The 25659-nt window shown below is 34.9% G+C and overlaps 1 protein-coding gene across 18 annotated transcripts in view; it reads left to right on the top strand.

The window, feature by feature from the left end:
* Positions 1–25659, top strand: part of LOC111510002 (leukocyte elastase inhibitor) — a 122941-nt gene that overhangs the window by 81211 nt on the left and 16071 nt on the right. For 3 of the 18 annotated variants that reach the window (XM_074175123.1, XM_074175126.1, XM_074175112.1), the window contains one exon: positions 11882–12073. The exons of 7 other annotated variants lie outside the window; for them this stretch is intronic. In XM_074175123.1, coding sequence (XP_074031224.1) covers positions 11882–12024 — 143 coding nt within the window. In that variant the 3' untranslated portion in view covers positions 12025–12073. Of the gene's footprint in view, positions 1–3307; positions 3493–7450; positions 7624–11881; positions 12074–16173; positions 16341–19760; positions 20009–25659 lie in introns of those variants that run through there. 8 more of the 18 variants (XM_074175122.1, XM_074175125.1, XM_074175111.1 and 5 more) reach the window with 6 other exon arrangements.

The raw sequence follows: 25659 nt of genomic DNA, 5'->3' as shown, positions 1-25659 counted from the left end.
CTTCACTGCACAACAAAAAAACTTCACCAAACAACAACCAATAAAAAAAGCAATTAATACGTCATAGTGGTGGGGGGAGGCCGAGAATCAGCTGTAAACAACTACTAACCACATTCATTTATGACTTTACAGAATTGAAATTATAATAAAAGCTTGTCGCGATGCCTAGAAGAAATCGCTACATATTCAGTCAGATGAAATTTAAATTAAGAAACATTCTGACAGATCAACTAGGTACTGCAATAAATTTCAAACCCGATAAATCCTATATGTTCAAAAAAGTTATTCAAGGTTAAAGTTCCACATTTTAAGCATTCACGGCACTTTTATTTAATTACAAACATTACTAATTGCTTACAAGTTCAGTAGGTGCCTACCTAATAACAACATTTCAATTACAAATTGAAATTATCGCGACCAGCTTTTATTATAATTTCAATTCTGTAAAGTCATAAATGAATGTGGTTAATGTGATTTAAAATTTCATTTTGATTTTTTTAGGGCACTTGAATAAAAGCTTGTTTTAAAAGTTTTTTATCATAATTTTATTTTATATTTTTTAGTCTCAATCGATAGTTATCGATCAATACGAAAGTCCATCTATAAAACGGAGAGTCTTTCAACAGAAAAACTTAAGGAACGGGAAAAACTATTATTAGGATAAACTATATTTTTTAGAAGTAGGTAGGTACATACTCCTCGGGCATACCTTATAAAAGAATTAGTTTGTTATATATCTTAGTATATTCATTTCATTGATGGCGTCATTATTACATGGCTGAGTCCCAGTTAATTTCGAACAGTCTAATTCTTCTATCACGCCCTTCTCACCAAATTACACAAGTCATGGTATGCCTCTTGTGCCTGTTGCTCACATTGCGTGATGGACCCTCTTACTCTGGGAACTTAGAGGGTGATAGATAATAATATTTTTTACAATGCAAATAAATATGGGTTCTTTCAACCTACTACACTACTTATTGTTTTTTTAGAGTCGGGAAGTAGGTATTTAAAGGTAAAAGCTTGATTAAACTTTTTTTCTAGAAATATATATTTTTTTATTGAAGCCAGTTCTGGATGTGGCATCTATTTCATGGTGGGCCTACCAACTGCCTATCATAAACGAATGCGTATACAAAATTTCGTATCCCTGCTATTTACCGCCGAGGAGATATCTCGTACGGAGTCGATCCTGTCAGCAGCATCAGGTCACGTTTATGATCAACATGCATTGTCATCGGTTCTGAACTAGCATGCAAAATTTCAGGTCAATCGGATACCGGCAAGTGGGTCAAATTAAACTTGCAACATACATACAACATACATGTTAACATACATACAAATCAAGTTAAATAAAAGCTTTTAAAAATACCGTTCAAGCGAAGCAATGACTTGAAAAGTCATAAGAACTCTGCTCCATCAGAAATAACAAACGTTGGTTTGCTGACTTAAAACGTGGTCGTAGATACACCGATGATTGGGACGTTCAAATGAAGCAATAACGTAAAAAATCTAAGAATCGTTTGAATGATCGAAAAGTGAAGTTGCGTGAGTTAGCCGACATTGTAATGATATCAAAAGAAATTGTTGGCTTTATATTGCATGATCATTCGACTATGAGAGCTCTTTTCAAAGTGGTTTTCGCGCGAGCTCACTGTTGAACAAAAACAAGAACGTCTTGATGATTCTGATCACTGTTTGGCCATGTTCAAACATAACAAACCGGAATTTTTGCGTCTATATGCGATAAAGGATGAAAGATGGATCCATCACTCCACTCCGGAATCAAAACGATCGTCATCTGAGTGGAAAGCAATTGGTGAACCTCGTCTAAAGCTCCCGAAAGCACAACAATCGGCTGGAATGATTATGGCCTCGGTATTTTGGGATATGCGTGGTGTAATATTCATCAACTGACTCAAGAAGGGAAATATCATCAACAGTGAATATTATATAGCGTTATTGGAACGTTCGAAGGCCGAAATTGCAATGAAACGACTGCATATGGCGTAGAAAAAAAATGTGTTTAATCAACACCTCGCACCGTGTCACAAACCAATCAAAACAATGGCCAAACTACATGAATTGAACTTCGAATTTCCCACATCCACTGTATTCGCCAGATTTGGCTCCCGGAGACTATTGACTGTACACAGACCTCAAAAATATGCTCACTGATAAGAAATTCCGCTCGAATGAAGAGGTTATTGCTGAAACTGTGGCCTATTTTGAGGCAAAAGAAAAATCGTTCTACAAAAGTATGGCGTTTTATGGAGATAACGTTGATGAGTAAAGCCAATTTTGAACCAAAAAAACGCGTTTTCTTTCTTAGGCTCGGTATTTTTCAGCCCATGTGTAACTAAACTGTAGAAACGTCAGTTTTCTTATCTGAGAAAAATAATTCATTCAGCTTCAGAGATTAATTACGAGTAAATATCTATGTTAGTGCTTTCTTGATTTTCATTCAAAATTCATAATTATTATTTTTCAAAGAGGTACTACATGAAAAAAAAAAAGATGCAACAAATTATTGACGTTCCTCATTTTGATTCTTCATTTTGATTTTTCAATTTTAATCAAGAATTTAAAATTTTACAGTTTCAAAAACCGAAACAATAAAACAACAAATGGGTTTATGAATATATTGCGGTTTGAAGTATCTCATCTCAATAAAAAGAAAGATGTCTATTGAAAAAAAAAGATTTTTTAAACATTTTTAATGAAGCCGTGGAAAGACCACATATTTTTATTACTTCTTTATTGGAAATTACGACTGTAAAACTCGAAATTTCGACTGTAATTTTGATCTCGAAATTACAACTTTGAAATAAAGATTTTGACTGTGAACTCGATTTTAATCTCGAAATATCGACTAATCACTCGAAATTTTGACTTTTAACTCGAACAATATTCAATCTTTAATTTTTAATTTGGGCTTTAAATTCTAAATTACGACTTTGAACTGTAAATTACGACTATAAACTTCAAATTGCGACAAACTCGAAATTTTGATTTTGAACTCGAAATTACGACTTTTAAATCGTGATTTCCGAAAAACAAATTTTACGTTCTCTTACTTATAATAGACTTTCTGATTATTCTTACTGGAATATCGCCGCTGTTTCTAAAAACCGGAAAAATGAAAACCTAAACATTCATTTGACCTAAGTATCAGTTTTACACCGGCATATCGTCTACAGATAATCACACTCGATTTTTGGAGATGAACGAACTCACATGCGTAGATACTTCAGCTGCACTAATGTACACTGATTTGCAATTATTGAAATGGTTCTTCTGATTACAGGAATGCAAATAATGCTGAAGTGCATGCCCCGTCCACCAAAATCCTTCGTAGTCGACCACCCCTTCATAATCTTGTTGGTTGAAGTTGATCGATTAAACGGAAGAGCTAATGTTTTGTTCAAAGGTCGCGTTTTTGAACCAAAGTACTAAAAGTATTTGTAGAGAATAAAAATATTATTCTTTCTAGCAGTTTTTTTTATAATAATAATCTTTATTCAAAATAGACATCCTAATATACAAATGGTAATATGATTGTGAATATTAAATAAAATTTTAGACGAAATATATAATATTATTAGATGTTAGATATAGTATTAGATATAACATGCGAAAATAAGAAAATGTACTAGTGAGAAAATGGACAATGAAAAGAAAACAATAGATGCAGATCTTAATCTAATAATTCTGTGATCGTATATATTCCATAAGGGAGTGTTTAAATTGTTGGAGTGAATTGCTTTTTTTAATGTTGATAGGAAGTTTATTATAATTCAATAATCCCTTATGAAATAACGAGTTCATTGTTCTTGAGAGACTAGTTCTTGAAACCCACAGGTCACTGCTACCTCTTGTAGGATAGTTATGAATTTAATGGTTGAAACTGATAAATTCATTGAAGTAAGGTGCTATTTGACCAGTAAGTATTTTAAAGATGAAAATCATTGAAAAATAGTATAATCTGTCTTTTATTGTCAACCAGTTCAACGCGTCAATCATTGTTGCAATAGGAGTATATTTGTTGCACTTTAACAGTATTCGCATACCTCTGTTTTGTAGTTTTTGTAGCATTGATATGCAGTTTCCGTCAAGCAGAAAAAGTAAACTGGCACAGTAATCAAAATGCGGTTGAATTATTGATCGGTAAACTGTTAAGTTGGATTGAAATGTTAGTTGACGACTTATCCTTGTAAAGAAAAACATTTTTTTAAAAATTTTGTTGTAGATGTATTGAAAGTGTTTTTTCAGATTCAAATTGTTATCAACTATGAAACCCAGATATTTATATTCTTCAACAATATCAATAGATTCACCATATATATTAATATTGATTGTATTCTTATCAATTGAATTATATTTAAATGGAGTTGTTAATATCATGGCTTTCGTTTTGTTAACATTTAATTTAAGTTTATTTCTGTTCAGAAAGACTGTAATATTAAGTAAGCTCATATTTAGTTTGCGAATAGCATTATCTAAATTAACATCACTTGCTGCGAGTAGTGTATCGTCTGCAAACAAATTTATGAATTCACAGTCTGGAATATAGTTAATATCATTTAGGTATAGTATGAAGAGTAGGGGACCTAATACACTACCTTGCGGTACTCCAGTATTAATATTTCTTTCACTCGAAAATACATTGTTGACTTTCGTACATTGGAATCTATTGACTAAGTAACTTTTAAACCATTGTAATACATTGCCAGAAATACCATAGTATTCTAATTTAGAGAGAAGGATTGAAATGTCGATTGTTTCAAAAGCTCTTTTGAAGTCTAAAAATACTGCCACTATAAATTTATTTTCGTCAATTAATAGTTTCCACTTGGACAGAGTAAGTTGGAGGGCAGATTCACATGAATGCTTTGATCTGAATCCTGATTGATATTCCATTAATAAATTGTTATTTTCAATATATGTACTGAATTGGTTATATACAGCTAGTTCTAATACTTTTTCAAGTGGTGGTAAAGTGTTTATTGGGCGGAAATTGCAGACTTCATTAGTATTTGTAACCTTAGGTACTGGAACTATAGTACTTAATTTGAGCTTTTCAGGAAATTGACCATTTTTCAAAGATGTATTTACAAAATTCAATATAACATGACCTACAACTTCAAAAATACTCTTAAGAACTTTATTGTTAATAATATCAGCATTGCATTTGTTATCTAAACTAGATATGATTGTTCTTAATTCTTTCATAGTAAGCATTTTGAATTTAGATAGTTTGCATTCGATTACTTTGAGATCTATACATGACCAGGGTTGGGAATTAGGAATAGTTAACCTGATGTCTTGTATACTTCCAATGAAAAAATATTGAACAATTCGGCCTTATCTCGATTTGTGACTGCTTTTTGCGCATCAAATATTATTTCGTCTGGAATGGGACTATTGTTGGGTTTGATCAAGGATTTGAGAGTTTGCCACATTTTTTTAGAGTCAGATGAACACTCATCAATATTTCGTTTATAATATTCAGATTTTTTAAATTTCAATAAGTTAACTACTTCATTTCTATAGCTTTTATATACTAACCAATTATACTCTTTATCATGAACGTTTAAGCTATTTTTAAAATTTCTATATGCCCTATCCCTATTTCTTGTTAAATCATGAACCTCGCCATCATACCAGGGCAATTGGTTTTTATGAGGGCTGAAAGATTTATTTAATCAATTTATTTTATTAACTAGATATAGACGAAAAGTGTAAAGGGTAAAATTTAAATTGATACTATATAGGGTTCGAAAATAAATTGCACTTCCACATTGCCACTTTTTCCCTGCTACATAATGGTGTTTTCAGATTTGTAATCCGACGATTCGTCTTTCGGCCACCATCATCAACTTAATTTTTTCTTACGGGCGCTACATTGGATTCTTTCTGTTTTGAATAGAGCCAGATTTTTTCTTTTCAATGATGTATTATAAGTTGTCATTCTTTTTCGAAAACTTGGACCATGAACAAGGGGAAATGTACACGTCCAATTTTCTCCGAAATGAATATTTGTCATACAAGTGCTTGGACACATCTCAAAACAAGCAGTTTAAGATGTTACAAAATACACATATCTCAAAAATTGCATCCAGGTAATCCCGAAAGGCGATTAAAATTTTGATATTGGCTATTGAGAAGACCTGATTTTTCTGTTTTCTTGGAAAATGTAATTTGGACAGATGAAAACACTTTTACGAATTTTGGGATATTCAACCGAAATAACGAACACATTTGAAGCATAAACAATCCCAGGCAGTTCCGAGAAAATCGACCTCAAGTGCGATTTAGAATTACCGTGCGTGCAGAAATTTACAAATATAGAATTTTGGGTACTCATTCATCTGACGGAATTCTGGCTAATTATAACATCTGGTTTCAACATGATGGTGCTCCACCGCACACTACTAGACGAGTATCTAATTACCTGGCTGAAAGGGTTTGTGATGAATGAATAGAGGATAATGGGCCGGTGAGGTGGCCAGCAATGTGTCCAGACTCAAGTGGTATGGATACATTCTTATGGGGTACACTGAAAAATAGAGTTCATGGTCAGAGGGAAAATCAAAATATTGAGGACCTTCAACACAGCATTGTTAGAGAGTTCGGAAGATAGAGAAAGAGAGAAATTGATCGTGCAGTGAATAATATTCGAAGAAGAAAGAGCACAGTTGTGTTATCATGAACAAGTCCATCATTTTGAGCATTTGCTGTAATTTACTTTTGTCTTTATTTGTTCAAAGTTCTATTTTCATTGAAAAGGACACAATGTCTAATTTACCTCATACACACCTCATTTATCAAATTTTGATTGTTGATTATGTCTTCGTATTTTTTCATTGGCTTTTCGAACGAAGCAAACTCAGTGAGATTTCGATCCAATAAATTGAACATAGTTCGATGTGGTTGTCGTGTTTCGCGATACAAGTTTAAATACATTTCCGATGTTCTCACACATTTACCTGACTAACATTTTGTTAGTCAGGTAAATGTGCACCTTTGATCCAATTTAACCATTTTCATATCTCTCATAGTTTCCAAGATCCCAATGGTGAGGATCGAATTTAAAACATCCTGTATAATGATACTCTGCTTTCATTAATGTTCAAACAGACATGTTCAAATACATCACTTAAATTAGACTTTGAATTATTTTGAATTATTTTTCAAAATCGAAGTGAATGCTGATCTGCAGTGGCTACTTGATATTTTTTTATTAAAGTATCCCAGAGGTCAACGGAAATTTTATTCTCAGAAGTACTAACAAATAGGCCATTCTAACAATCGGTATCAATCAATACTCAGAGATATCCCGCAAACAGTTTGTGCCTAATAACCAAAGTTCCATTCGCATCAACTCATCAATGAGCCAAAGCTTGCTTACCGGTCTAGCGAGGGCTTAATTGGTGTCTTTCTCTTTCAGCACTACGGGTGAAAGTAATAAAATGTGCTCGTCGTCGACCATCTCCACAGGTTCATCTATTTATCGCAGACCATCCCTTTGTTTTTGTTATTCAAGAGAAGCAACAAGAAACCGTCAACATATTGTTCCAAGGTCACATGATTGAACCAAAAGTCTAACTGAAAACAAAATTACTGCAAATGGTCTGATTAAGTTTGAATTCCTTCTATAACTAACACGTTTTCGGGTTTGCTATCGTTTTGCTGTTTCTTACTCTATAATAAAAAGAAGAATAAAGTGTTTGTCTACTTATTATTTTAAGCAGCTTCACCTCTTTTCACGTTAACAACCACAAATTTGAATATAATATTGACATAAATTGAAAGGGTATATTTTTAGGAGAGAATAATTTTTGAAATATATTGCTTCCTTTCTTTCTTGGAAGATTCCCACATTTTTTGTATCAAGATGGAGAAGTAGAAGGCCAAAAACTTTCTTTCCTAATATTGACATTTCATTGACACAAAAACATCATGTATGCTGATATCTCCTTGCACTGCCAAGTTACGTGTAACATTGTATAAAACCCATCAGAATTCCAACAACGCAAGTGTCTGGTTTCGGAACAAAATTGTACCCATTCACAACCGAGTCAATTTCTCTCATTTTTTGTTTTCATCATTTAGGAAATACTTGGACAATGGCTCGTTAATAAAAAGTAGGAACACGTTCCTAAAACAAAACAGACATGAACTTATCTGAAAATATTGATGGACGTAGCCATTACTACGTGGTAGAAGATCATGTTGAAAAGTGATATGATATCTGATCATATGGAACACTAAACTGGGATGGTCATATGACTTTCATAAAATCTCGATACTTTTAAATAGACAGTCCAATGCACTGGAGCCTTAATCTACAGGGCGTTCCAGCGAAAACTTGTCCTCCCCTATGAGTCAGAAACGGACATGTAATCGAAAACTTCAAATGACACGTCAATTTTTATTTCTAGGGGGACTAATTCTGATATAGGGATTATACCCGAAAATTCACCCCCCTGCGGTCAGCAACTAGCCTCCCTATTCTATTTGTTTCAATTGTCCAGTCATTATAGGTCGATTTAGGCCTGTATTTCGGAAAGTTGACATACCCAGCTGTGAATTTGTATAAACTTTGTATTTTGGGCATCATAAAAGTATTCTGAAAATTCACATATGATTCGACGTCCGCAACTTCAAAAATTGGAGGTCAAAAGTCAAAGAAACGACTTTTTGCACGTGTTTTGCCAGTATCTCGTTTCCAATGGGTTTTATGCTAATTATATTTATTATCAATATTGTAGAGAATTAAATTCTCTACAACTTTTGTTTCAATCATTTTTTCATACGTTTAATCATTTTTTGATATACAGGGCAGCGCGAGCGCAGATTAAATATTATTTGAAATCAACTGGTTGTCCCGATCGAAATCAGCTCAGTTAAGGTTTATAATGAACAATTATAAATAATTTTCGTTTTTTATTAACAAATACATTATATTAAAAATTGTTTTTCATTAATGAAGCGATCTATGACTTCAATAATGCAATTTATTCCTGTATTTCAAAAAGTCATTGAAGGATATACTTTAATTACATTTTAATTATGTTTTCTTTTACGGTAATTGCATTTTAAGTAGAAAATAATTCAGTAAATATTGTTTGAAATTTGTAAACTCTGAAATTCTTTTATAACTTTGAAATTTATCAAATTATCTAAGAACAATTCGTTCAGGCCAGTCTCATCTCACTACACAGTATGTTAATGGACTGACACCTATCAGAAAACCACTACTCCCCTGGCTAATACCACGAAGGGCGTTGGATTTTATCCGACAGGTGTCAGTGCAGGATTCTTTACAGAAGTTATTCCTGCATATGCTGTTGGCGATACAACTGCCGGAATAGATTTTCAATTATTGGAACACACTTGCAGACCGGTTTCGGGCTGTTTGGCCACTCGTCAGTGCAAGGTAGTGTATATCATCAACATAAAGTCGATGATTTCCGATAATTGAAAATCGAATTCCGTCAGAGTATCATTCCTCGGACTAAGCTGAAGCATACAACAAACAACAGGTTTGTCGTCGCCCCATCTGCCTGTGAACGAGGTAACCAACTGCATATCCGAAATTTGCCCAGTTCCTCGTATAAGGAAAGAAAACTTTCACATATAGTCAGTGGGCATACTTGAAGACTGGCTATAAATCAAATTATCTAAGAACAATTCGTTCAGGCCAGTCTCATCTCCCTACACAGTAGGTTAATGGACTGACACCTATCAGAAAACAACTACCCCCCTGGCTAATACCACGAAGGTATCGCTGTATCGCTAACAGCATATGCAGGAATAACTTCTGTGAAGAATCCTGCTCTGACACCTGTCTGATATAATCCAACGCCCTTCGTGGTATTAGCCAGGGGAGTAGTTGTTTTCTGGTAGGTGTCAGTCCATTAACCTACTGTGTAGGGAGATGAGACTGGCCTGAACGAATTGTTCTTAGATAATTTGATTTATAGTCAGTCTTCAAGTATGCCCACCTACTATATGTGAAAGTTTAAAATTTATACCTGGCAGCCTCTTCTCTTGAACAAGAAATTTTCTTTATAAAAGCTGACAAATCAAATGTGAAAACGGAAATATACTCCTCTAAGAGTTTCGACAAATATTCAAGTTCTAAAAAACACATTTTGTTCCGTCACGCTTTAAGCGGCTGTGATACGACTTCTGCGCTCTTTATAAAAGAAAAAAACGTTTTTGAGGAACATTCGAGAAACTATGTAATTTAGGTGAACTTGCCGCAGCATTTGAAGAAGAAAACTGCCTGGTTCAAAGATTTGACAGTGGATTGCAAACTTTATTAGCTGTTTATAATGCTCCGAAGTCTGTAGATCTTCGTTATGCACAATATGTCAAGCTAACAAAGCTCAATAAACCTGTGCAGTTATCAAATATCTCACCAACAAGTGGAGCAGCTCACCAACATTTCAATCGTGTTTATTACCAAGTTCAAACTTGGTTAGGACATGATTTGGAACCCCAGGGATGGGGTTCCAAATCATCTACAAAATTTAGATAAGAAAAAACTCATCGATTGTATAGGGGCTAATTTCAAAAAGTTGTTGTTTTATTTTATGTTTGAATACTTGTTCCTTGGTTATAATTTTGAAAAACTCCGGAAGTGCATTATATAATCTCAGCCCCAAAATCTCAAACCCGTTCAGACGTAGAGATAAACGTATTTTGGGTATGTGAAAATATGTTTTGATGCGGGTAGTATATTCATGGAAAGATTGGTTTTGTTTGAAAAAATCTTTATTTGTACACCACTTTTGTACAACAAAACTTCCAGAATGTAGAGATCAGGTAGAGGCAAAATTTACATTTTTTAAAATAATGTTCTACACGACGATATTCGTGATGCGTTCGCAATGGTTCTAATAATTCTCTTTTGCGTTACAAAAACATTGTGTACAGGTGGATAATTTCCCCAAACAATAATCCCATAGTTAATTCTTGATTGTATCTGTCAATGGTAATATAAAAGTAGACCAGAGTAGTCTAGAATTTTTTTCAGGTTTCTTAACACATAACACTGCTTATTGAGTATTTTAGTGAGATTATCGCAGTGCTGACAGAAATTGAGATTGCTGTCTAGAAAAAGTCCTAAACATTTTATACTGTCAACCCTTTCTATTTCAATACCGAATATTCCAATATTAATGTCTACCGTGTTAAATTTTGGACAGTATGAAAAGCTACTGCTATCGTTTTGGAGGTATTCAAAAATCATGAATTTTCACTGAACCAAATTTGCAAGTTATCAAGATCAGAATTTATATTTTGTTGTAATTCCGGCAAATGTTTTGCTTTAAATAGAGGGAAGAATCATCAGCGTACAAACAAGTGAGTGACTTTTGCAAAACAGATGGCAACTCATTGATATAGAGAATAAAAAGGATTGGCCCTAAAACTGATCCTTGGGGAACACCTATGTCATTATTCAACTGATCCGAAAAGAAAGTTTCGTTATAATTCTCATTCGAATATTGTATCTTGACAGCCTGGGTGCGATTTGAAAGATATGATACGAACCATTCATGCTGAATACCTCTAATACCCGTTTTATATAGTTTGTTATTCATTCATTCTTCCTAGGATTGACAAAAAAATGGTCGCAAATGCTAAGCATCACTCAATAAGATATACACTATCTCAGAAGAATATCGCCTGAGTTTGGAAATTTTTAGTACAACTTTCAAGTTAGCATGCAATCCATACCTAATCCCACTTGATTTCTAGAAGGTATCCTCCATTCTGGAAACTCCAACTATACTAGAATGTACGATCTCGCTCGACATGAGTTACATTTACTAATTTGCATTCATTGATACGGTTCTTTTGATTACAGGAATGCAAATAATGCTGATGTGCATGCCCCCACCACCAGAATCCTTTGTCGTCGACCATCCTTTCATAATATTGTTGGCTAATCAAGTGAATGGAAGAGCTCATGTTTTGTTCAAAGGTCGCGTTTTTGAACCAAAGTACTAAAATATTTATATAAATGGAGTTCAAATTAAAAATATTGTTATTTCCAGCAGTTTTTTCGTTTTAATTATTTTATTTTATTCACTGGATGTAAACGAAAGATCTGGAGAGTAAATTAATTTCTAAGTCAAATTGCTACACTATACTAACGCTCTTGTTTTAATATTGTTTGTAATACTCGTGAAAATACATAAGTGAAGTGAAACTCTGAATCCCATGATAATAGTTACAAATTTTCGGGTTATACAGGGTGTCAATTTGAAAACTTTCCACCGTTGATGTTTTCCTTTCAGTAAACAATATGAGGAATCGAAAAAATGAGTCAATTTTATTGTCAAGGGGGACACTTTCAAGGACTATTTGTAGCCCTCATGGTTCAACCCTCTAGGAGGGGTAGATGTTACCCTTAGAATTTTAAATGGGAAGGGGGTACAAGTGGCACATCATTTTGATTAACGTGCAATTCTGCTTCCAATGGTATCCTGACTTATTATTTTTTATGAGCATTTTCCGAAAAATAGCGTTTGACCCGAACTGGTAAGAAAGTTAGGTGGTACCGTTCCGACCCTTTATCAGGGGTAACATTAGTCATTAGCTCCAGTTAATTTACATCAAAAAGTAGGTAGGTAGGTCTACAGTGAGTGGGTCTATTCGACCCTCTACCGCAACCCATAAGGGTTTATTGTGGCTCAAACCTATTCACACTCGGCCAAATGAAACCAGCTTCTTAACAAAGCCGATTAGTTTGTATGGTGGGTGGTCTTTCAGGTCAGATGGTGAGAGTACGGATCTGCCGAACTCAAAGAACCTGATTCGGTCCCCAACAGGGCAGGCACATAGTATATGCTCTGCAGTTTCATCATTTTCCAGACAGAGGCGACACACACTGTCTTCCGACAGTTCAAGTCTCTGCATGTGATTATTCAAATGCCAGTGATCTGTAAGAAGGCCTGTTAGACATCGTAGTTCATCCCTACTGTAGTCCAACAACTGTTTGGAATCAAGCTTCGAAGGGTGAATAAACGCCTTGGAGTAAACCAATCCTGGAAGATTCTGCCAGGAGTCCATAACTCTTATTGCCATCCATGTGTTCAGTGTTTGTTTGGCAAAGCCCGAAGCGATGCCAATGACAGGTTCTGGTCCAATGAAGCCGCTAAAGCACCCTCCTTTGCAAGAGAGTCAGCAGCTTCATTGCCTTCCAGGCCAGTATGGCCAGGAATCCAGACCAGAGACAATCTGTTAAGTCTTCCTATCGAAGAGAGTCTTTTTTGGCAGTTTGCTACCAATTTAGACGTTGCTCGGTAGGAGCCAAGAGCTTCCAACGCCGCTTGACTGTCCGAAAATATTTTTATTGACTTGTGAGTGAGGTTGGATTTATCCATTTTCTCCGCACACAATTCAATAGCATAAATTTCTGCTTGAAATACAGTCGCATAAGTTCCTAGGCAGGTAGATAACTCTGTCCTGGGTCTGCGACTGAAAACACCTGCACCAGAACCGAAAGGTGTTTTTGATCCATCTGTGAACCAACAACTATCTGCTCTTAATATTTCCTTCTCCCGCAGGATCCAGTCCTCTCTACTCGGAAATAATACTTTGTAAGGCAGTTCGTAATTGACAGTTGGAGGCATGAAGTCAGAGGTCATTTCCAGAATGCTGTAACTTCCAATGTCAACCAACAGTCTGTTGCACTCTGCATTGAATTGATTTGTGCAATTGGCAATGTGCACAAGTCTGTATGCAGTCCATCTAGCCTCTCTTTCCAGAAAAAATATGGAGAGGAGGTAGATCTAGAGGGATCTCCATAGCCGCTGACGGTGTGGTACTGATGGCACCACTGATAGCCAGCCAAGTCTGTCTCTGTGAGCCAGAGAGCTTCGCTTGGGCCGTTTTCTGTAAAGCCTTCGGCCACCAAGCAATTGGACCATAAGTGATCATTGGTCTGACAATCATCACATAACTCCAATGGATTTGTTTGAGACCTAAACCCCAAGTTTTACCACAAATCCGTCGACATGTTCATAGAGACTGTCTGGCTTTGTGTAAAACTTTTTCCAAGTGAGCGTTTCAGGTGAGTCTTTTATCATGGACAATGCCAAGATATTTCACCCCCGTTCCAAATGGAATGACCACACCATTGAGGGAAAGTGACGTTAGATCGTCCAATTTCATAGTTTTGCTGGGGTTGACAGACATCTGCTCCCTCAGGCACCAACTGTGAACAACGTCCAACGCGCTTTGGAGGATATCACAAGCTACCCTTCCCGTGGACCTTGCCAGGATGACAAATTCATCTGCATAAGCTTGCAGATCAACTTTTCTTCTGTCGAGGGCATCAAGCAGACTATCCACCAGGAGCGACCACAGAAGGGGAGCTAGTACCCCACCTTGACGGCAGCCCCTGGTGACCCTGAACCTGATAGCCTCGACTTGAAGAGTCATAGTTGCAGTTCTGTTTACTAGCATGGCATAGATCCAGCCAGTTATGGTCGATTCTATACCCTTTCTAGCTAGATACAATCCTATAGATTCAGGTAGTGCATTGTCAAATGCCCCTTCAATATCAAGAAATACAGCAACCGCAATCATCATCATCAAAAAGTAGTACAATAGGAAAACGTAAATGGTAGTAAAGTTGTGTTAAGTAAATGTGAATTTTCAATTCTCATTTCAGAAAGTGTGCAGATAGCCGTCCTTTTTTGCTACTTGTGCTGTAAAAAGTCTCTGCTCCTTACGATCACCTTCAGAACAGAATGAATGTCATTCTTATAAAATGCAGATTCTTTAAGAGCTCCACGAGGATGATTATGATAGTATGACCTGTTTCAGCGATAAATGTTCATTTTTCCTGAATGGCAATGTTAATAGACAAAGTTGTTGCTATTGGAAGGACGAAGACCCACATATTTTTCGGGAAGGGCATACACAACACTCACAAAAAGTTAATGTTTGGACTGTTATTCTTGGAAATGCCATTATTGGTCCATTATTTCTGGAAGAAAACTTGACTGGAAATCTCTACCTTGAAATGCTTGAAGAGACTATCGATCCTCTTATAACTCACGAGATAGAAACTCAGATGGATGCAGAAGGATTTGTTACATTTCCAGCAGGACGGTGCTCCACCTCATTATTTTCTTTCCGTCCAACAGTGGTTTAACGAGAGATTTCCGGATAGATGGATTGGCAGAAGGAGAGCAGCTGAATGACCTCCGAGATCACCGGATTTAACACCCTTAGATTCATTTCTTTGGGACAATCTTAAATTCGTTGTTTATAAAACACAACCTTCTGATATCGAAGAACTTGAAAGATCATTTACAGCAGCATGTCAGTCAATTCCTGGTGAAGTTTTCCGTAATGTTAGAGGGGAGTACGAAAACAGACTATTACTGTTTAGAGTAAAATGGATGACATTTCGAACAGTTTATAAGATAAGCGTAAGTAAATTTTATGTTTCGAATGTTTTTCTCGCAAATTTAATTTAATTTCGTAAAAGGACAATAACCAACAAATGAAAAATCCCACGCGTATTACATTTATTTCTGTCACTCAAGGGTTGGAACTGTGCCACCTACTCTTCTAACCATTTTCATTATAAGGAGTCAATACAGTAATGCATCTCAGAGCAGGCGAATTTTAATTACATGTGTAAGTTTAGAACGCTATTTTTTTGGAAACTGCTTCCCAGAAAATAATAAGCCAGGGTACCATTGGAAGAAGAATTGAACGCCAATCAAATTGATGTACCACTTGACTCCCCCTTCCCATTTAAAATTCTAAGGGTACCATCTACTCCTCCTAGGGGTTTGAACCACAAGGGCTACAAATAATCCTTGAATGTGTTCCCCTTGACAAAGGAATTGATCTGTTTTTTCAATTCCTCATATTGCTTACAGAAAGGAAGCTTTACAAACGTTCCCTTCAAAATTGAAACTAATTGTGGTCTGTAGTGATTCGACATTTTTTTTTAATCAAGCTCAACTGGAAATTTATTCTTAGTAGCCTTCTAACAATCGATATCCATTTTGAGTGATACCCAGCATCTGGTTTGTGAAAAATAACCAATAAAATCATCCATACATGAACCCATAAATGAGCCAAAGCTTTCGCCGATTCAGCAAAGGCTTTATTGGTGTCTTTCTCTTCCAGCAAAACTGGTGAAAGTACCAAAATGTGACGGCCCACCGCCACAAGTTTACCAATTCATCGCAGACCATCCCTTCGTTTTTGTTATTCAAGAGAAGAATCAAGAATCCACAAATATTTTATTCGAAGGTCACATGTTTGAACCAAAAGTCTAATTGGATTTGGTGATTCTTTCAAAGATTTCAAATCAATTTATATCATATTAGACAATGGAAGTCCGAACTGATGAAATGATTTGTTTGTTTCTATCAATTTTCTATTTTTTTATAAAATGAAACACTTTTTGCAGTGCATTATTTTCAATGCAATAATAGATCGCCTATAAACAATTTATTTGCAAACTTGATTTCCTGAATTGAATATAAAACAAACAAAAACATCATTTTTTATGAAATATCATATTTGAACATTCAGTATCTAAATCAACATCAAAAATGTATTTAGTTCTAAAACTAGGTAAGTGGGATTTTCCAAGTAAATACCTCGATTACATAGACACTTCTTCAGTTTTGTTGAAAATTTTTGTTCGATGGAAGATATGAATACTTCTAAATAAATAAAATTTAGAAATGGTGATAAACTGGCATTTAATCAAGCCTTCACATTCTACCGAAATTGTGAAAAAACATTAATTTGAGTTTTGCCCGAAACAGCTGATTTGTAGTTACCTAGTTGTAGTATTCATCTCACAATGTGAAAAAATTGTGAATTTTTCTAGACTGGATTCGAACCCGGAACCCGTGGTTGGAAGGCAAAAAATCGAAATAAAAACTTTATTGCCTATTTCTCTTTACAATGTTAGGGCTCCAATAAACAGTCTTGTGTACAAAATGGAAAATATACAAACTAATACATACGAGAGTGGGTGTTCGAGGAGTAGGAAGAAGGAAAAGTATCAGCGACTTTGAATGTGCATGTCGTATCTGTTTATTAACATACCATGTTTTTCGAAACATTTTCTACATCGAAATAGCTTTTGAAACAAAACAAATTTGACTCAAATCTGTCAACATTATTGTTTGTGCGCGTAGATTTTTCATATTTTGATATTCTGTGTTGAATTGTGTTAAGAAACGAACTAAAACGGACATAGAAAATGAAAAGGACTTTTTTTCGACACCACCAGAAATTAGAGGAGCTGCTAAAGTTGCCTCACTAAATGTATTGCCGTAAATTTTCCAACAAAAAAAACTTCAACAAAAATTTTTCTTAGTTGTGGATAAAGTATATTATTCTACTCGCGTATAATGACTATTATTCTCTCGATGATTTAGGCCTATTTATTTCATGAATAAACAGTTCGATAGTGTAAATTGCGAAATTATCACCGAAAAGTTCCAAAATGTGAGAAATGAATTTGTGAACAGACTTCATTATTATGAGAAAGTTAATGATGAACATTTAAAATATTTACTGAAATAAACTGGAAAAAAGTTTTGAATAATTTTGTAATTATACTTATCATAGGTTTCCAGATTCAGAACAGACCATACCAACAGCCAAATACCCAGAACCAGTTTATCTATTCAAAAAAGAAAGTTGGATAGAGAATTGAAAGATCAAACGAGGATCACAAGACTCCCGTTGATAGCACTTTCTTTGTCCTTAAAAAAACAAAAATCGGGTCTTCTGCAGTAACTTCCGAACTTTGACAATTGATAACGGCCATCTTGTTGAAACTACATCTGTCAAATTATTGTCATTTATTCAGTATGCTTTTCCTAACCACCACGACGTGTGCTCGCGGAATGGGATCTGGTACTGTTGGCAACTGACCCTAATTTTCTTCGAAAACTCATCTTCAACGATGAGGACCATTTCTGGATGAATGGTTACGTGAACAAACAAAATTGTCGAATTTGGGACGGTACCAATCCACATGAGATCCAAGAGCGTCCAAACCATTCCGAAAAAGTCACTATTTGGTGTGAATTTTGGGCTGGCGTTGGCCAGGCCATTACTATCAACGGCGAGTACTATAGGTCAACGATTACCAACTTCTTTTGGCCTGAATTGGATGATGTGGATACCGACAACATGTGGTTTCAACAGGACGGCGCTACATGCCACACAGCTCATGCCACATTGGATATTCTGCAGAAGCTATTTGAGGGCATGGTCATCTCACATGGAGGTGATGTGAACTGGCCACCGAGATCGTGCGATTCAACTCCGTTGAATTTCTTAAGTTGATTTTCTTAAGTCGCAGGTTTATGCGAATGAGCCACAAACCACAGCGGTCCTCAAAACCATCATAACCAATGCCATCGGTCAAATTCAGCCTGATTTATGCGCCAGAGTCATGGATAATTGGATTTTTCGGATACGCTTCACCCAGAGAAGTCATGGCGGACATTTGAACATTGTTATATTCCACACATAATGGCATCATCAGGTCTTTCAAACGAATATAAAATTTTGATATCTCACACACTTTATTTTATTTAAATTCAAAGATAGGAATGGATTAATGAAAGACCCGTTATAACGTCCATATTTTGTTTACGCAATTCGGTTCAGAAGTTTTTCCTCGGTTATATTTTCAATAATGTCTATATACAGGGTGTTAGTGAATAACTGCGACAAACCACGGGTTGCTTCTGCATGAAAAAATAATGACAGTTTGCTATATAACTTTTGTCCGCAAATGCTTAGTTTTCCATTATACGTGGTGTTACATTTTGTATTAAAAACGTACTATTTATGTATTGCTATTATACAGGTCGAGATAAATATGCAAATACAATTTGGTGGATGTTAAAGAGGTAGTACTTGAGAAGTACGAATTGTGCAACTAGAAGACGTATTTCTTGAGTTAATTGCTCAGTCACCTTGAACAAGTACTCAAAAGATTGCCAACATATTGAATGTAAACAACTTCACTCTATTTGCCTCGCCTGGTTTTTTTTCCCAGTGGATAAATCGCTCAAATTAAAAATTTTTAATGGCGTTTTGTTTACTTCGAGGCTGATTTTGGACGATAGGGTATATGGAATTTCCATAAAAATCACGTTTGGGCTAAGGAAAATCCACATGGAATATTTGAAGCTCATTTGTAACTCACTTTTCAGTAATTGCATGATTTGGGATAGTTGATCTTTGAATTTGTATATATTGGTGTTATTTTCTGTTATTGTTCTGGTTTGATGTCATTGTATTAGATTGAATGAGAAATTCGAAAATGATTTTCGGTTGGAAATATCTCAGTAGCGTACAATTTTTTTCTTTGAAAAACATGGACATCATCACCCGTATGCGCGCCACTGATGATTGAAAAATTCTCAATTGCATGTCAACAAATGCGCAATAACTACCACTCAACACCCACCAAATTTCATTTGCACATCTCGACTGGTTTCAGAGCAATACATAAATAGTCGGTTTTTAAGATAACTTTGATACCTCGTATTTTGGAAAACAAAGCATTTGCGGATAAAAGTTATATAGCAAACTGTCTTATTCCTTTCATGCAGAATCACCCCCTGAAGTTTGTCGCACTCATTCACTAACATTTTGTATTACAAAATATATAAATATACTAATGCCGAACAGTATTTTTTTTTCAAATTACAAAATCGTTTTTTTTTCAGTGATGATGATGGCAAATTCTTTTTGTGGCATTTATCGGCCACCTGTATTTGAGGAATTCGTCGTTGACCACCCTTGTATCGTTTTCATCCAAAGACAATATCGCGAATGCACCAACTTTTTGTTCTATGGAAAAATCACGAAACCGGAAGTTTAATACAAATTTGAAATACTTTCAAAGTCATTGAATTGTTATAGATATTACTTACTTTTTGTATATTAATGTTTAATAAAATTTATTTTGTCTAAATTTTTTCTATTTTATCATAATTGTGAATTCTGTACCAAAGTGGGCAAATCCACAAGATGAGTCAAGATTCAAACTTAAAAAATGAGAAAATAATAACGATATTTCTAGAAATATCCATTTTTCTCTGCCATATGGCAATTCCAACAACCCGATAAGGTTTGTTAAGTTATTTTTTGTTTATAAAAACAAAATGTCAGTACGACAATGAACATCATTGTTCAGTTGGAATATTCTCATTTAGTTTTCGGTTTTACTAGTAGAAAGGTAACACGTCAGCAATCTCAAACATGGTCAATTCTCGTCCATTGGAGGAAAAAATTGAAGCGATTTTCATTTACGGTGCGACGCGTAACCTTCACGAGACCGAAATTATTTTTAATTAATTTTTCCGAATCGTCTTATCTGTACAAAATATTTGAGGAAACTTGTATCCAAATTCATAACTAGCGGTAGTGTACATAACAAAAAGTCCCCAAGTCATCCGTCCATTCCGAAAGAACAGCAAGTGCAAATAATTGGTGAGATGGTAGTAAATCCTTAACAGTCTACTTATTCCGTCGCGAATGTTTGTGAGGTGTCTCCTTCTACTGTGTGGAGAATTTTGAAGAGGAATGGGTATCATCCACACAAAATTAAAATGGTACATCAATTAACTGAAAATGACCCTGATCGAAAGCTGTGGTCTGCAGCCACATGGCTTTTACCAGTAAATTATAATTTTCAAACCATAACGATTTTATTATGTAATTTTAAATAATCTTCCTTGTACCAGTGAGGAGTCAAAACTCTCTTTTAATCTGGTAACTTGTTTTATTTTATTGATATGTTATGATAAATGTAACATTCTTTTTGACACGGCCATCCTCACCAACACTCTTCTTTGATAATGATAATAAACTTTATCGAAATATTGGAATAACTTGTGTTATAAGAGTACACTTCCGTTCTGCTGATCACCCAAATATACAGTGTGTCTCACTTCTCATGGAAACACCCGCGTATCTTCCGTAATATTCGAGGTAAAACGATGAAACTCTCTGGACTGATGGAAATGCTCAAAATGCACCTACCACCTGATTGGGGTTGGCCAAAGTGATATACACTGTCCGCCACTCGCGATGGAACACCCCATTTTCACGGTAAAACATATTAGGGGGAAAATAGGCTCAAAATTCCTTCAGATTCGTGATCAGGACTACCAACTTACCACGATTACACTTTTTTCCTGAAAAAATTTCAGTCCTCAAAAATCCGAATTTGTTTCACTTCTCATGGAAACACCCCCATATCTTTCGTAATAATTGAAGTAGATTTTTTTTGGTTTTAACATCAAAACATGAACGAAATTGTTTAAGAGAAACTCGACTTTTGTTTTCACATAAATAATTTATTTTTTATTTTGTTGTTAGGAAAGTTATTCCTTCTCAATAAGAGAGAAAATGGTAATTTTGTAATCATGTAATCAGTGGGGTTTTAGGATGGTTAATGTTAGTTCATATTCTCATTTTTCCATTATTTAAAAAAAAAGGATATTTTGTGGCGAAAAATATTATGTAGTTCAAAATTCTTTCGAAGTACTACTTTCAAAATCACATTTTCAATTAAAAAACAAAACAATCAATTTCAAGTGATTTTACTGTTGACAATTTTATATTTTCGTGCCTTCTATGAAATTTCCCTCCAATCTATGCGCCTTCTATTATTTCCTCCAACTCTTCTCAGTTTTCTAGGTGTGATTTCTCTACACGCTTGTATAATTCTTGCACGAAGATCTTCCCTATTTGTTGCCCTATCCTTGTAAATTTTATTTTTCGTTTCCCCATAAATAAAAATCCAGTGGAGTTAAATCTTGGGTCCTATCCATTTCATAGGTAGATTCCTATTCAACCAACCCCTTGTTATGCCACTATTGTGAACTGGTGAACCATCTAACTGAAAAATCATGCTGTGTCTCACATCCAAAGGTAGTTCTTCCAACACGTCGGAAAATGCATTTTCGAGAAAATCAACGAATAGTCGTCCGTTTGAATTTTGATCGAGAAAAACTGGCCCAATAATATTTTCGTTCAGGATACCACACATTAACTTTCTGAGATATTTGGTCTCTACAATTCACCACCCAGTTTGGATTTTGTTCAGCCCAAAACCTCATGTTTTGAGAAGATACAACACCATTCGTGGTAAAGGTAGCCTCATCACTGTATAAGATATACTTTAAAAAATGATGAGCCGCCAATATCGTATCATCATCAATATGATGTTTTACAAATTTTTTGTCCTCTGTTACTTGGCCGGTGCTCACGAATAGATTATATATTTTATGTACAGTTCCAGGGTGTACAGCTACCTCTAGCGGGTGTCTTCTATTAAATTCAGCGGCCGCTTCACGATAAGACTTCACCCCTTCACCAACAATTACAACAATTTCAATTTTTGCTTGAAGTGACAGATGTGCCATGTTGAACTTGAATATATATATATATATATATATATATAGAAGAAGACAAAGACCAAAACGGGATATACAGTATACAATGCTCGGACTGCAACAAATTCTATATCGGCCAAACCAAGAAAAAACTGATCCAAAGGTACAATGAGCACAAAAAGGCATACATAAATCCAACAGTATATAAATCAAACCTTGCAACACACGCCATACAAAACAAACATAATTTCCCCCCACCAGAGAACATAAAACTAATAAAACAAATCAAAGAGGGAAACCGCATGGACATTTGGGAAAACTTGAACATCCATAAATTCAACAGTCATAAAAATCACTTATCGAGAAACAAGTACAAATCAAAACACAACAAGATCTCACATTCAATATATTAAACAAAACCATACACATTCCTAGAGAAGATCTAACACGAAGAAGAGCACCTGATGCAGAACAAATACAGGCAAATTTACCTAAAGTACCTGAAATACCTGAGTTAAGACGCTCTGACCGTATAAAGAGACAGACAACAGGATGACCACTTCAGTTTGAGGAGTGCCAGAAGATGACAATACTACCAACTGTCGAAAGCGCTCGCAGATAATTAATAGAAGATATAAAGCTTCAAATCCTTTTTGTAGTATTTAATATTGAAATATATATATGAAATATATATATATATATATATTATATATATATATATATATATATATATATATGAAATATATAAATATATATATATATATATATATATATATTACGCAGCTATTTTTATCAAGTACTTTCTTGGTTTTTTCTCATTTTGTCTTCAATCGAGGACCGCCTGCCCGGTACTGACGATGCCCAATAGGCTGAAACAGCTGTATACCGGTGGCTCTTAAATTGAAATCAATATGGGAATGATCAAAGAGTACTTATCTATTTATTTTTTGATTTTCATGAAATTATTTTCCAGCAGCTTGACTGCATTAACCTTTCTAGATATATATATATATATATATATATATATATATATATATATATATATATATATATATATATATATATATATATACACAGTGCAAAAAATTGAGGAAATGTAAAAATATATCGTGTAAAATGTAAAATAAAGAGTGTCAAATGTAAGATGTAATATGAATATGTAAAATGTAAAGAATGTAGCAAAAACAGATATACTTTGTAACACTATAATAAAACCAATTTAGCATTACAATAAATACATGATATAAAACGATACAATGAAACACAATGACATACAGCTTAATATAATAAATACAATACACTGAATACACTATAGAATTTTTGTGATTTCATTCAACCATTGGATTCTATTATGGTAATGACGATTGATCTGGGAGTCTGCAGTAAAAACTTTTTTAAATGCGATTCAAATGTATTTTTGTTGCGTTTAGATTTAATGCTTTTAGGGATAGAGTTCTACATTTCAGTGCCAATATAGGAGTAGCTTCTCTGTGATATACAGGAACAATAAACACAATGGGAACAAAAACACGGCAGAGACAACAGGAACAATGGTGATTCAAAGAACAACAATACTAGAAACAACAAATGCAATGAAAACTGGTCTAGGGGTTAATACAACAAGATATTTCAACAATATTGTCAGGTTAACAGTAAATACCAATGAGCAACTGTTTTCAATGGTGATTTCAGGGAACCGCATGATTCAATGAAACTGATGTAATTCAATACCTTCAAATGATTTCAGACAACAATTCAGCAAGTAGGTAAAATAATCTAAATTCTACCTGTTCACCGAGTGCGATTTTTTTTAAAAATCAACAGTTGTTTCGGTGTTGCAATGAGTATGAAGATTAATTTTGTTTCGGATGGTAAAATGTTTCCTCAATATTTTGATAAAGGACCCCGCACATTTATTATGAATGTTCAGCAACCAGAATTAGTTTTACGAATAATCTTCTTCAGTTATAATAGATGCCGCCATCGATAATTTTTCATACACTGCTTCACACTATCTCGATAATCTGAGAATGTGGTGCTGTGACATTTTCCTCAGATAGGCTCAAAATGGATGATAGCATCTCACAGCATCTGTATCTGTCATACCTGAGAGTACTCTCCAGATAGAATGAAGGGGTTCAGGTATTTGAAGCGAACTATTTTGCTGAAGGAATGTTGAGTCTATTTTGCTCCCTAATAAGTTTTACCGTAAAATGGGGTATTCCATCGCGAGTGGCGGACAGTGTATATCACTTTGGCCAATCCCATTCAGGTGGTAGGTGCATTTTGAGCATTTCCATCAGTCCTGAAAGTTTCATCGTTCCACCTCGAATATTACGGAAGATACGGGGGTGTTTCCATAAGAAGTTAGACAAATTCGGATTTTTCAGGACTGAAATTTTTTTGGGAAAAAAGTATATTCGTAGTAAGTTGGTAGTCATGAACACGAATCTGAAGGAATTTTTAGCCTATTTTGCCCCCTAATATGTATTACCGTAAAAATGGGGTGTTCCATCGCGAGTGGCGGACAGTGTATATCACTTTGGCCAACCTCATTCAGGTGGTAGGTGCATTTTGAGCATTTCCATCAGTCCTGAAAGTTTCATCGTTCCACCTCGAATATTACGGAAGATACGAAGGTGTTTCCATAACAAGTTAGACAAATTCGGATTTTTCAGGACTGAAATTTTTTTGGGTAAAAAGTGTATTCGTAGTAAGTTGGTAGTCCTGATCACAAATCTTAAGGAATTTTTAGCCTATTTTGCCCCCTAATATGCATTACCGTAAAAATGGGGTGTTAAATCGCGAGTGGCGGACAGTGTATATCACTTTGGCCAACCCCATTCAGGTGGTAGGTGGTAGGTGAATATATATATATATATATATATATATATATATATATATATATATATATAATTTTCCCCGGTTTTTCTGGGTATTTGATCCGTGTATGTGATATTATCTCTAATTTCACCGACGTTTCGACAAAATCTCATTTGTCATTATCTAGGTGTGCTGTTACGTATTCAGAAGTTAGTTGACTCTGCTTGACTCACTTCTTACTATACTGGTAAAATGGTATTCGTTACGTGTTCAGAGATAGAGTGTCCATAAACGCTCTACTACCTACTACTTAAATGTTGTTGAGTTTTACCTGATTTCTTCTTCTTCTTAGTTGACCTCATCTCCCCGTTAAGGTATCGAATGTTAAATCTGAAGTTTT

This window comes from Leptinotarsa decemlineata, unplaced genomic scaffold (assembly GCF_025532065.1).
Source record: "Leptinotarsa decemlineata unplaced genomic scaffold, Ldec_3_MD MMD2_tig00000882_RagTag_RagTag, whole genome shotgun sequence".
NCBI classification, from domain to species: domain Eukaryota; kingdom Metazoa; phylum Arthropoda; class Insecta; order Coleoptera; family Chrysomelidae; genus Leptinotarsa; species Leptinotarsa decemlineata.
Note: the sequence above shows the minus strand (reverse complement) of the source record. Positions and strands in the feature narration are given on the sequence as shown.